Below are 14,236 nucleotides of genomic sequence, written 5' to 3' on the forward strand. Positions count from 1 at the left end.
GCATCAGCCTGTGTGAAGCTTATCTTTTAGGGAAGAAAAAAATTTTTTGTTTTTGTTTTTGTTTTTTTGGTGGGGCAGTGAGGGTTAAGTGACTTGCCCAGGGTCACACAGCTGGTAAGTGTCAAGTGTCTGAGGCCGGATTTGAACTCAGGTCCTCCTGACTCCAGGGCCCGTGCTCTGTCCACTGCGCCACCTAGCTGCCCAGAAAAAAATTTTTAGCTTCTTCTTTAATCTCTACCATATCACACTCAGCTTTCACCACCCAGCTTTTCCTTGGAGACCTACAATGAGGAGGAATTTAGCAGCCACTGAAGAAGCTTCCCCCACTTGTGGACAGCTTTAATTATTAGGAAGATTTTCCTGACATTAAGCCTAAATTAGACATTTTGTAATTTCTACAAAAAAGTAGAAGCAAAAAAAAAATGTAGGCAGATGGTGATGCTGTGGATAGCACTTGGGCCTAGAGTCGGGAAGACTTGAGTTCAAGTCTGATCTCAGACACTTACTAGCTTTGTGACCCTGGGCAGATCACTCAACCTCTATTAGATTCAGTTTCCTCAGCTGTCATTGGAGATAATAACAGCACCTACGTCCCAGAGTTGTTGTGAGAATCGAACGAGATAATATTTGTAAAAGTGCCTAGAATAGTGCCTGGCACACAGTAGGCATTTTACGAATGGTTATTCCCTTCCTTTTTCTCTTCCTTTTTTCTCCCTCTGCAGTCAAACAGAACTAATCCCTTCCCTCCTCCCCATGACAGCCTTACCAAGAATAAATGAACGTATACTTTATCATAACACCTAAACACATAAGTAGGGTTTTGCCTGTGGCAAAATGTTGCATCTCCTTTCCTATTTGTATGTTGCCTTTTATTTTTTATCATGGGTTCCTAATACATAGTAGAAACTTAAAAAATTCTTGTTGATTGATTGATGCCTTTTGATTCAATTAGAGGCTTGTAAGAAGTTGCGTTTGATCTCATGTTTGGAAAACTGTTACTCAGTGAAAATGTATCTTTTTTTTCAGGGAAATGAGGGTTAAATGACTTGCCCAGGGTCACACAGCTAGTAAGTGTCAAGTGTCTGAGGCCGGATTTGAACTCAGGTCCTCCTGAATCCAGGGCCGGTGCTTTATCCACTGTGCCACCTAGCTGCCCCAAAAATGTATCTTTAAACTTAGGGAAAGGAATTCAGACTTCGTGTGTGTTGGTAGGTATCCCTGATTCCACTCGAATCAGGGACACCTACCAGCAACAATAGCCTATTCTGACTCACATCCTGACTTACATAAGCCTATACAAAGATAGGTATGTTGGCACAGACCTTTAATTCCTGCTAATGGAGAGGCTCAGGCTAGTGGATCACTTGAGCTAAGGGGCTCTGAGCTGCAGTAAGGCTAAAATGTGATTGGATGCCCACACCAGGTGTGGCATCAAGAAGGCGAGTCCCTAAGAGTGGGGAGCCACCAGGCTGCCTGAAAAGGGGTGAATTGGCCCAGGTTGGAAATGGAGCAGGTCAAAGCTTACGTGGAATCAACAGTGGGGTGAGGCCCTAGAGAGGTTGCTGTGTTTTCTTCCAGCATGGGTGAGATAGGGAGACCCAGTCTCAAAAGAAACAAAAAAGGATCCTTATACCTTTAACCATAAATAGACGGTCATTGATAACTTTGGCTTCCAGGTGGTCCCATTAGGACCTTGTTGACACATGGACATAAAAATTCTCTCTCTCTCCACACACACATACATACATACATATACACATATGCGTGTATATGTTTATATATATGTATATTTGTGTGTATGTGTATGTGTATATATATATATATATATATGCAGAAGCCCAACTCTGTGAAGACACTGGCACCTAAAACCGACATGTCCCAAACTGAGTTTATTGTCTGATTCTCCAGACTTGCTCCTAGTTTGGCCACTGACTTCATCATTTTTCAGGTTGGAAACCTTGATGTTATCAATCAATCAATCAATCAATCATCAATGAATAAAAATTTACTTTTATTTTCTCCCTCACCAATTTCTCCCTACAATCACGGAGTGTTGAAGGTACCTCAGTAGCTGATAGGGACATTCTATACACAAAACAAATCTCTATTCTATCATACCCAACAAGTTAACATTAGCCCTTTGCTTGAAGATCCTCATGGAGGGAGAATCCATTGTCTCCGAGGGGGCTTCACCTACTCGTGGCCAGCTCTAATCGTTAGGAAGATTTTCCTCATGTCGAGTCTAAATCTGACATTTTTTGCTGCTTCCACTCCTGGCCCTTTGTTTTGCTCTCTCAGGCCATATGGAACAAGACCAGTTCCTCTTTCATACAATAACCTTGCACATATTTGAACAGAGCTATCATGTTTTCTTTGAGTCTCTTTGTCTCAAGATTAAACATCCCAATTTCCTGCCACTGATCCTTATATGACCCAGATTCATGGTCCTCCACCATCCTGTTGGAAGCATAGCTTCCAAAGGTGGTGCAGGGGCAACTAAGTAGCGAAGTGGATAGAACACTGGCCCTGGATTCAGGAGGACCTGAGTTCAAATCCGGCTTCAGACACTTGACATTTACTAGCTGTGTGACCCGGGCAAGTCAATTAAAAAAAGGAATGATCAACAGAGGGAAGGCACTAGAATTAAGAGGGATTGAGGGGCAGCTAGGTGGCACAGTGGATAGAGCATCAACCCTGGATTCAGGAGGACCTGAGTTCAAATGTGACCTCAGACACTTGACACTTAGTTGTGTGACCCTGGGCAAGTCACTTAACCCCAATTGCCTCACCATAAAAACAAACAAACAAAACAAAAGAAGAGGGATTGAGAGACTTCCTGAAGAAGGCAGGATTTTAGCAGGGACTTGAAGAAATCCCAGGGAGCCAAGAGACAGATGCAAGGAGGGAGAAACTTCCAGGTATAAGGTCAGAGTTGGGGGGGGGCAGTGGATTAAGGACAAAAGATGGAAAGGTAGGAAAGGGCCAGACTGTGCCTTCTTCAAATGCTTACTGAATGGTTTCACCCTTGAACACGTGCCCGAAGAGTATCCAGTGCTCACTGCTATGTGTTCTTTGAGCCAAAAGATGAGGAAGAATACTTGACTGAACACTGCTCCCCAACACTTGTGACATTTGAATATAAACATCCCTTTTGGTGTCTCTCCAGGCTGCACTCCTGGACTTTCCCCATCCAGCTCTAGGAACTTCTTTAACCTGGAAACTCACTCCATCCCTACCTGTGGAAGTATCCTCAGGCCCTGGAGCCTCTTCTTCTGATTGGCTGGTTCCTCCATCTTAAGGAGACCAGCTATGTCTTCATTTCTCTCCAAAATGGACTCCTGTTTCCTCAAGACTTCCTTTACATTGCCCTTGTGCGGGGTTCCTTCCTTCAAGATAAATTTTTTGGGGAGAAAGAACTAGCCCTCTGGGGTGATCAGAAAAGTCTTGATGGAGAAGGTGGAACAATTTGAAGTCAATAAAGGATAATCTTGTATCAGTAAAGAAAAATAAGATATTGATAAAGAAAGACCTAAGAAAGCTAGGTGGCACAATGGATAGAACTCTGGCCCTGGAGTCAGGAGGACCTGAGTTCAAATCCAGCCCCATATACATACTAGCTGACCCTGGGCAAGTCACTTAACCCTATTTACCTCAGTTTTCTCACCTGTAAAATTAGCTGGAGAAGGAAATGGCAAACTGATCCAGTATTTTTGCCAAGAAAACCCCAAAAATGGGGTCATGAAGAGTCATACCTGCTTGAACGACAAAAAAGATCTGATATCTATCACATAAGATGTCCCATCAGTCAGCTCAGTGATGGACTGTTTGGTTATAATTCAAGCCCTGACTCCAAAGGCCCAGGACCTGATGAAGGGCAGAGCCACTCTCTCCTCCCCGTCATTGAATCCTTTAACAACACAGGCCTAATGCTGCTTTCTGGGTCTTATTGGTTACAAATAGAGAAGTGGAGAAAAATTTTAGGAGGCAGCTCCTAAATGCTGGAAAGAGAAGAAAGAAGTTAAGGAGCTTCCATGTTTGGTCCATGAGGCAAAAAAAAAAAAAAAAAGAATCTCATTGTGAAATAAGTCGTGGTTAGTCATTACCCCAACAAACCTACTTTCTGATGAATGTCAGCTATGGCAGTTGACCTGAGTCACCATGAAACCTTTTGTGGCCCTGTAAAGAAGGAAGGAACAGGGCTATTATTATTCAAGTTGCAATTTCTTTTCCTCTTTCTGGTCTCCAGAGATGAACTTGGATCTAAAGGCCAAGGTTACATAGTTTTGGGCAGCAGGAGCTATTTCTTGAGGGGCAGGTGTAGTGGGGGAGAGGGAAATAAAAGCTACCCAAAGGGCCTGCAAGTCAAGTGAGCCTTGAACACTTAGAATCACTGATTTTTTTTTTTTTGCGGGGTAATGAGGGTTAAGTGACTTGCCCAGGGTCACACAGCTAGTCAATGTCAAGTGTCTGAACCCAGATTTGAACTCAGGTCCTCCTGAATCCAGGGCCGGTACTCTATCCACTGCACCATCTAGCTACCTCCAGAATCACTGAATTTAAAGCTGAATAGGACCTTGGAGATAATTCAGCTCAGTGTCTTCATTTTGTAGGTAGGAAAATGAGGAAACAATGTCAGACATGAAGTGATTTGCTCAAGGTTTTATAGCTAGCTAATCAATGGCTTGTGGTAGCTAGGTGGCATATGGAATAGAGTGCCAGGCATAGAGTCAAGAAGACTCATTTTCATGAGTTCAAATCTAGCCTCAGACACTAGCAGTGTGACCCTGGGAAAGTCACTTAATCCTGTTTGTCTTAGTTTTCTCATGTGTAAAATGAGCTGGAGAGGGAAGTGGTAAACCACTCCAGTATCTTTGCTAAGAAAATCCCAAATGGGGTCACAAAGAGTCAGACATGATTGAAATGACCTAATAACAAAGTCAATGAGTCGGAATCAGAACTCAGATCTCTTGATTTTTAGCTGCCCCCACTCCTGTGTTTTTGAAAATGACAGTGACTCACCAACAAGACAGGGACTCTAACAGTCCTGACAGTTTTACCAACAGAATTATTAGGAGAGTGCTAAACTGTGGTGAAATGTAGAATTCCTAATTATCAGTATTATAAATGTCTTTATTTTTCTGATGAGTTAAGTATCAGCCTACTAGCAGATTGTAACAAGAATTGAGTTGTAACTGTATCCTCTATAGTTTGTTTTGCTGATATATGCTTATGAATGTTCTTTGTTTAGCATTTCTTTTGTGTAGAGGAATAAATTACCTGTCCCAAACTACCTCTCTCACTCCAAACTTTGGGGAGACAGAGACATAAGTAATTGCTTTTCAAAAGGGACACAGTGAGCTGCCAATTTGAAGGAGCTTACAGGTTCAGTGGTCATTGGTGTGGCCCCTTCTAAGTCCCTTCTACTCAAGCCTTGAACAGTTTTTCCATTGGGTGAGTGACTTTATGAGCTGAAGAGTATGACAAGGAGGACCTGATCCCCTCTAATTAGAGGTAGGATCCCCCAGCATCAAACCCAGTTCAAACTGAATGCTTGAATATAGAACAGATGGACAGCATCCCAGCACCTGTGGGGCCCAGTAGCAGTTCTCTTAAAACTAGAATTCATTTCTTCTTTTTTACATTACTGTCACTTTTGCTTCTCCCTATCATTCCCTACCCCCCAGTTAAAAAACAACAACCTTCCTTTATAATGACACTGTCAGTAGTTTACTATCATATCAGACCCCCCCCCAAAAAAAAAACCCAAACTGGACCAGTGAAGCATCTCAGTTTCTCTTGAGAGTTTCAGAGGGTAGATCATCAAGGGAAGTAACATCCTTGCTCAGATGGAGGTGGATAAATGACCATGTGGACCCCATGTTTTTGTTTTTGTTTTTACGGGTCAATGAGGGTTAAGTGACTTGCCCAGGGTCACACAGCTAGTAAGTGTCAAGTGTCTGAGGCCGGATTTGAACTCAGGTTCTCCTGAATCCAGGGCTGGTGCTTTATCCACTATAGCGCCACCTAGCTGCCCCCATCCCCGTGGTTTTAAAATTTTGTTGATATCTCCCTCTACATACATAATTGTGGGAATGCTAGTACCCCTCAGAGATATCATATTAGAATGTGAGTTTCTTAAGAGCAAGGACTGTTTTTGTCTTTTAAAAAAATTTAAATTAAATTAAATTAAATTAAATTTTGTTTTTGCCTTTTTTGTATCCTTGGTATTTAGCATAGTGCCTAATACATAATGGGTACTGAATAACTGCTCATTGACTTGATTTGATTGACACCATATGCCCTCTGCTGCCCCTAACAACCAGGTTGATGTCCTTATGAGAACAGTGGAAGTTGAGGAATAGGAGTAGCACCAGTCTGGATACGGGGGCTGGTATGATGTGTTGCAATAGGTGCAAGACCAGAAGATTCTCCTAATCAAGGAAGAGGCAGCAAATTTCTGTTCAATTGTGCTTCTTGTGTCCATGAAAGTACTCCTCTCTGAAAGATCAAGATGGCACTATCCCTTGTGATTCTGGACCCGTCTCTGACTAAAAATTGATTATATTGGTCCCTTTACCTTATCTCAGTATAGAAGGTTTGTTTTCACTGAAGTCGGTATATTTTTGAGGTGTGGCATTATACAGGTAATTAAGTATCAAAGCCCTCACAGAACATATCTTCTCTTTCCTTTTTACCTACCCCTCTGCATCTTTGCTTCTGATCAGAGCACCCCTTTCACTATATGTCATAGTGATGACTGATGGATTTTCCACCTTCCATAACACCCAGGCAGCTTGCCTTGTTGAATGCTTGAATGGGCTCTGAAACAGCTTCATCATCATGCACATGATGATTGGGGTGGGTTGTCCTACCTCCTAGGAGGTGTATACTCAGTGACTGGATTCCACCCTATGGAGGGGGAAGGATCTCTAGTCCCATCATTTTTTGGTTCCATCTTCCAGGAAACCTTACTCAATAAGGGCAGACTACTTTAAGACATAGTCCAGATGCTCATCTTATGTCCTTCCTTATTCCACTCTCTGCATGGAGTCATTCAGGTGTCAAGGTCTGTACTCTCTCAGGGAGCTCCGAGTACCCTGGAGAAATGGTTCTTCTTTCTTCCATGATGGTTTAGACAAGTCCTGTTCAGGAAGGGTTTGAGGGACCATGGGCTGAATTGATAGGGTGGAGGATGTGTGACTGACTTTCTGATCACTTAGGGGAAGCGAATCCATCTCTGCATAACTATAGTAATTATTAATTTACCTGGAACAAAAGGAATCTTATTTGACTTCATGGTATTTTTAGTCCCTGGATGAAGGCAAGGGCTTATTTAGCTCCTCTGGAAAAAGTCGGCAGACCTATAACAGAAGCCTCTAAAGGGGAAAAGATTTAGTATAATACCTCTCTCATAGGGCTCCCAGGGAGGGACAAAGAATACTGAATATTTCCTGAGTATGGGGTGAGTCATGGTATGAACTTAGTTCACTTGGACATAGGCTACATGCAAGAGGCTGATGATGACCCCTTATCTATTTTACTACAGACAACCCTGACCCATGATAAGAATTGGTGACTGCTGGAAGTATCATCGTTTGTTTTCTCATTTTACGAATCACCCTTTGACATCGGGAGACCCACTTTGGACTGTGGAGCTTTGGTATTACCCACCACAGAACCAGACTGTTAAGATTTTGGACATCACCCTTCCCAATGGGATAGGCAAAGCATGAGACCCCTGGGAAGATACGCGAACTGATGCAGAGTGAGGGGAGTTGAGCCAGAAGAACAACAGACACAATGACAACAATCTGAATTCAAACAACTTTGAAAGACCTAGGAGCTATGATCAGTCCAATGACCAGCCATGATGCCGGAGAACTGAAGATGAAAGACCTCACGTGTGCGCATACATGTAGGTATCTGTGTATCTCTGTGTGTTTATACGCATATATGTAGATACACACATTTGCTTACACATCTGGATCTATCTTCAATGTGGCCAATTTGATTTCAAACATGGCAATTTCATTTGCTTGATCATACATGTTTATATCAGGGGTTTTGTTTTTCTCTCTGCCTCAATTTGGGGGGAGGGAAGAGGCAGGATAGAGAGAAAGTAGATTTTTGTTGATTGAAAAAAAAATAACAAACAAGGCAAGGAAGCTGTTCCTAAGACTTGATTAATCGGGGGTGGGGGTGGTGGCTTCAGACATTGACACAGCTTTTTGGTCATCAAAGAACATACAAAAACACCAGAAGAGTCAGTGTTCCTCAAACTCGGTACAGCTGCTGGCAAGCACCAGGACATGAAGCAGGCCCGTTTTAATGGGGGCAAAGAGGTGTCCAGTGCATGGGACATTGACTTGGGTATGTGCTGGAGCAAATGGCCGTGGGTGACTGGGGGGAACAATAAGAGTACTGGATGCCAGGGAACATTCCCAAAGAAGGGAATAGTGGACATGAAAGCTGTGACTAGCAGTCCTAGCTCTTGGGATAAATTCCATTAGGGGAAGGGGGATGCAATGGTTCAGAGCACAACCTGGCTGTCAGTGATGACAATTGGGGGCAGCCCATTACAGAGATGATCTTTTTTTTTACATTTTTTTTACATTTGCAAAAAATGTGTAATTTTATTCAATCAGTTTTCATATTCTAGATCCTTGAGGGATACAGCATCACTCGGATCCTGTGTCCAATGGCTTTGGCAGGAAGATTGCTTCTGAACTTGGCCCGAACCATTCCACTATTACCATGAGCCCGAGTAACTTTCCCCCAGATCACTCTTGTTCTGTTGGGTTTCCCACCAGGAGTCACTGTGTTATTTTTTGCCTTGTATACATAAGTGCATCTCTTGCCCAAATAGAATTCAGTTTCATCCCGAGCATAGACTCCTTCAATTTTCAAAAGAGCTGTATGTTCCCTCTGGTTGTGCAGGCCTTGCTTGTAGCCAGCAAAAATGGCCTTGGACCACAGTCTTCCAGACATTTTGCTGTTCTAGAAGTCCTGTTTCCAGGAGGCCTCCGACGCTCCAAGATGGAGGAAAAAGGAAGTCAGAGATGATCTTTCTTAAGGGAGTTGTGGGGGAAGGTAACCCTGGAGTAGGACATCATGACAATGGGTCTCTGAGGAGTGGAGGACTAAGGCATGTGGTGCTGCCACTGAGGGAAGGAGGCACCCCTGAGAAATGCTACCTCTTATACTGGTCAGCACCTTGGACAAAGCCCCATTTGCTCCGTTTTAGTTACAGCTCTGGTGGACCTGAAGACAAACATTGATTAGTTCAGTTTTGCTTAGGCCTGGCCCTGGTGAGGGATGCTGGTATTTAAGAATGATGATGATGATTCTGGACATCTGCAGAGTAGACAATATTTAATGTTTCATTGATCTCAACAGTGCTGGGAGGTGGGTCCTTTTTGGGTTTGGATGTGATTTCACTGGTACAGGGAACTTGTGATGAAGAAATTCCCTGTTATCAATGCAGATCACACCACCTGCCATTCATGCTAGAAAATCACCTAAAGCACAGAGTTTAAATGACTTGCCCATGGTCCCATAACTGGAATGGCTCAGAAACTGGATTTGAACCCAAGTCTTCCTAACTCTAGGGAAGGATTTTGCTCCCTGCACATAATAAGTACTTAAAATACTTGTTCATTTGTCTTGTCTCATGGGGTATGTGATATTTGTATTATTCCCATTTTATAGGAGAGCAAACTGAGGCTTGGAAAAATAAAGTGGTAAGACTATGGTAAAAAGGCTAGTGGATATCAGAGGCAGTATTCAAACCCAGGTCTCTCTAAGTCTGGTCCTCTTTCTCTTGCACCATGGTATCTCTTTCCAGAAGTATAGAATCTTGAGATATACTGCAACAGAAACAGTTTATAAAGTAATTTTTCAAGTTCTCTCTGCCCTGTCATGATTCCCATCTTTGCTAACAGTCAGTCAATCAATTACACAGTCAACAAGCATTTATTAAGCACCTACTACATATCAGGCACTATGATAAGCACTGGGGGTTCAAAGTAAAAAAAAAAACAGCCTCTGCTCTCAGTGAGCTTACAGTTAATGAAAGAGACAACATGCAAACGACTAAGTATGGACATGCAATATATAGGATAAATTGGAGAATAATCAACATAAGGAAGTAACTAGAATTAAGGAATATTAGAAGAGGCTTACTGTAGGAGATGAGATTTTACCTAGACAGCTAGGTGGTACAGTCAGCAGGACCTAAAATAAAATCCAGCCTCAGACATTTATTCGTTGTGTGACCTTGGACAAGTCACAACCCCTGTCTGCTTCAGTTTCCACATTTCTAAAATAGGGATAATAATGGTGGCTTCTTCTCAGGGCTGTTGTGATAATACAGTGAATTAACATGTATGTAAAGTGATTTGGGGCAGCTAGATGGCACAGTGGATAGAGCACTGGCCTTGGAGTCAGGAGTACATGAGTTCAAATCTGGCCTCAGACACTTAACACTTACTAGCTGTGTGACCCTGGGCAAGTCACTTAACCCCAATTGCCTCACTAAAAAAACCCAAAAAGCCAAAAAAACAAAAACCAAAAAAAAACAAAAACAAAAACCCATGTATGTAAAGTGATTTGCAAACAAATCATTATATAAATGGTAGCTGCTGTTACCACCACCATCACCACCATCGTCATCGTTGTTGTTTGTTCCTGTTATCTGGCACTTGAAGGAAGAAAGGAAACTGAGGAGGAAGAGATGAAGAAGGAGAGGGTTCCAGGCCTGATGGGAGAAATCCAGGAGAGTGCACAGAGTTGGAGGATGGAGTGTCCTGTGCCAGGAATAGCAAGGAGGCTGCAGAGTGTGTTGGGAGTAAATAGGATGTAGGAAGATGGGAAAGAGAGAAGACATCCAGGTTATGGAAGGGTTTTGGATGCCAGAGGGAATGCTGTGGGCCATGAGGTTTACAAACAGCCTCTTATGCTGCTACTACTACCAGAGAGGAAAAAGTTTCATGGTAACTTAGGGATTTGTTCTTGTGAGGGCTGCCATTGACTGGACTTTCAAAAACATGCTGCCACACATATTTATACTGAATTTTAAAGTGCACTAGTGCTTTTCTTGCAATAACCCAATGAGGAGGATGATGCAGGGAAATGACTTGCTTGAAATCCAGGTATCTTGCCTCCAGGTCCAGTGCTCTTTTGTTTTTTTTGGGTGGGGCAATGAGGGTTAAATGACTTGCCCAGGGTCACACAGCTAGTAAGTGTCAAGTGTCTGAGCTTGGATTTGAACTCAGGTCCTCCTGAATCCAGGGCCAGTGCTTTATCCACTGGGCCACCTAGCTCCCCCCCACCCTAAGTGCTATTTTTGATATACCAGGTTGCCTTCCCTCCAAGAATGCAAAAAAGAGAAGAGCATGCCTACACTCTTTTTCACATTTTCTTGAAAGAAGAAAAAATATTGTGGAAGTTTTTTTCAGGTTATTTCAAAGATTAATGTGATTGTTTAATTGTATAAGTATAAAAGACTATTTTATGGAGAACTCATACAAGGAGGGCACTCACATCGTGGTCAAAAATAGGTACAAGGACACTCTCAGGATCTCTCTGAAGAATTGTGAAATTGATTGCGTGACATGGGAGATCCTGGCACAGGACCACCCAGCATGGCATGTGTGCCATGCTCGATGAGCAAAGAAGACTTGTAGTAGTTCAAAAGGAATGTGAGATACACAAATTTAGAGATATCTTCACTCCAAATGTTCATGTGGAATATTTCTGCCCAGCCTGTGGTAGAGCCTTCTGAGCTCATCTTGGTCTGATTAGCCACAGTCGGACACACTGTCCCTTAACCCTAACATAGTGATGTCATTTTGGTCCTCTTTGAGAATGGAAAATAACCCCAACCAACAACAGTATAAACAAAAGTAACACTAAGAGACAGCCAGACTCAGATTAATTGCAATGGCTAATCTTGGTCCCTGAGAAGAGATGAAAGAGATTTCCTTCCTCTGGGTAGAGAGGTGGTGATGGTGGGGAAAGTTATGAGTGCAGAATATTCTATCCGCTTTCAGATATGGTGGTAGTGTCATTTGGTTCACTGAACTATTTTTCTTGGTCACAAGGGAATGTTCAATAGTGTTGGTGGTGGGTATACTGGAAAATATACAATGGAGTAAAAAAAGGGGCATCCATAAATGAAAAAAAAAAAGATTAATAGGATCCTATTTTCTAACTATGCATACGTACATCATAGCAACTTACTTGGACTCTTATGTGGTCACACATATGTTGATTTTTTTGTTGAAGTAAAAAATGTTTATAATAAAAGATTTAAAAATATCATTTGGGGGGCAGCTAGGTGGCACAGTGGATGGAGCACCAGTCCTGGAGTCAGGAGGACCTGAGTTCAAATCTGGCCTCAGACACTTGACACTTACTGGCTGTGTGACCCTGGGCAAGTCACTTAACCCCAATTGCCTCAACCAAAAAAAATATCACTTGGTAAAGAAATGCTAGAAAAAAAGGAAAAATTGTGAAGGAGAACATTATTTTATTTTCTTGGTGTAATACTTGGTGATATGTAACAATTAATGCAGGGCAGGTTGCTCCTAGGGAATAAACCTTAGGATCATCTATTCAGAGCTGAAAGCAGGGGTGCTGGTGACACCATAGAGACCTACTTGAAATGTTCATTAAATTTTTAGTGTGCACATTTACATACCAGAAATTGGTCAAAAACAACCAATCAGGGCTTGCCTTATTACTTTGTTGATTGTCTAGAATAAAGAAAGTGATTGAGAAAACAGTAATGAAAATTAACCTTAAGTGATTTGAGCATATATTTTTTTCTTCCTCAGAGAGCCAGTTGTTAAACATTTACTGTCACACCCCTGGCCTTTAAGGGACCTTCACAGTCAACTAGTTCCACCATTTTACAGTGGAGAAATCTGAGGCTCAGAGAGATTAAGAGATTTGCACAGGGTCACACAGTTAATAAGTGACTGAAGCAAAATTTGAATCTAGTTCTTCCAGCCTACAAAGTCATGACTCTTTCTATTGCCTCACTTTACCAATGTCTTTCTGTGCATCTGGTGATCAAAAGACCCCACACAGTGTAGCCTAACATATGAAGCTGTAGAGAATATAATAATATATAATATAGTATATACTAATTCAGCCTCAGATTCCAAGGAATCTCACTTTGATCAATGGCAGTTCTTACCTAAAGAATATCATATGGTTTGAAAGAAGATTGTCAATTGATCAATTAATCAATCAATCTTTATTGAGCACCAACTATGTGCAAGACACCATATATATAACAAGTACAAGACAAAATCCCTGCCCCCAAAGAGGTTACAATTTTAGTGCTGTACAAATGCAAAGGTGGAAACACGGATGTTTCCAGGATAAAATGGCATTTCCCAATCTCACAAATCTAATATTATGCTCTTACAAGAGGTGCAGGAGGAACAAGCATTTATTAAGCACCCACTGTGGCAGACACTGTGCTAAGTGTTTTACACATATGCTCTTACCTGAGCCTGTCTAGAGAAATGTAGGCAGGTTAGTTGTTTTTCTTCTGATGACTAACTTTTTTCAGGATCATTTTAAATATTAAAACAACTTTTTAACTCAGATAACGCTTGTTCTTTGGTAATTCACATGTTTCCATAGCACTTTTAGGTAAGAAGGATCTTGTCCATGGTTCAAAGTGCCATCAATCTCAAAATCCACAACATCTAAATAAAATTACATCTAAATGTCTATTGGACATCAAACTTTTATGTAACTAGCAGAATAAGACAGGGTGCCTGGGAATAACTGTTCTACACAAAGAAAGCCCATCTTGTATCATAATCTGATCCCCGCAGAGCCATTTATTCTGTGACAAGGTGTTATCTGAGTTGTCTCAGACAGTGTTTCCCAAACTGTACACTCCAGAATCCTGAAGACTGTGAGTAGGTTGGAGAGGACATCTCTGAAGATTGTGACCTTGCATTCTGGATGTCCAGTTCCCCAAATGGCAGCCTCTTTAATCTTTCATTTCCTTTCCCAACTAAACCTTCCTTGCTTCCAAAGAAGGGGCTTTATTCACCATGCCACATTGTCTCTCTTGCCACAAAGAGGACTTTAAATTAGAGAGAAATAGGAAAAAATCCCGACAAAGACCCAAATCAGAAAAAAAGTAAAAAGTGCACAGATCAGACTAGACTGAGCAGAGAATTCCACACTCAAATGTAAAGTTCCCAAGGAT

The 14,236-nt window shown here is 41.9% G+C and overlaps 1 protein-coding gene across 1 annotated transcript; it reads right to left on the reverse strand.

The window, feature by feature from the left end:
* Nucleotides 1–8,592: 8,592 nt before the first annotated feature.
* LOC122732442 (60S ribosomal protein L35a-like) lies at nucleotides 8,593–9,036 on the reverse strand. Its single transcript, XM_043972587.1, has one exon. The coding sequence runs from the start codon at nucleotides 8,986–8,988 to the stop codon at nucleotides 8,656–8,658; it is 333 nt and encodes a 110-aa protein (XP_043828522.1). The 5' UTR covers nucleotides 8,989–9,036; the 3' UTR covers nucleotides 8,593–8,655.
* Nucleotides 9,037–14,236: the final 5,200 nt, after the last annotated feature.

The sequence above is a fragment of the Dromiciops gliroides genome, chromosome 6 (assembly GCF_019393635.1).
Source record: "Dromiciops gliroides isolate mDroGli1 chromosome 6, mDroGli1.pri, whole genome shotgun sequence".
Lineage (NCBI taxonomy): Eukaryota > Metazoa > Chordata > Mammalia > Microbiotheria > Microbiotheriidae > Dromiciops > Dromiciops gliroides.

What these genes read in the sequence shown, in the direction of transcription:
- LOC122732442 (XM_043972587.1), bottom strand. Translation starts at nt 8,988, where the DNA reads ATGTCTGGAAGACTGTGGTCCAAGGCCATTTTTGCTGGCTACAAGCAA.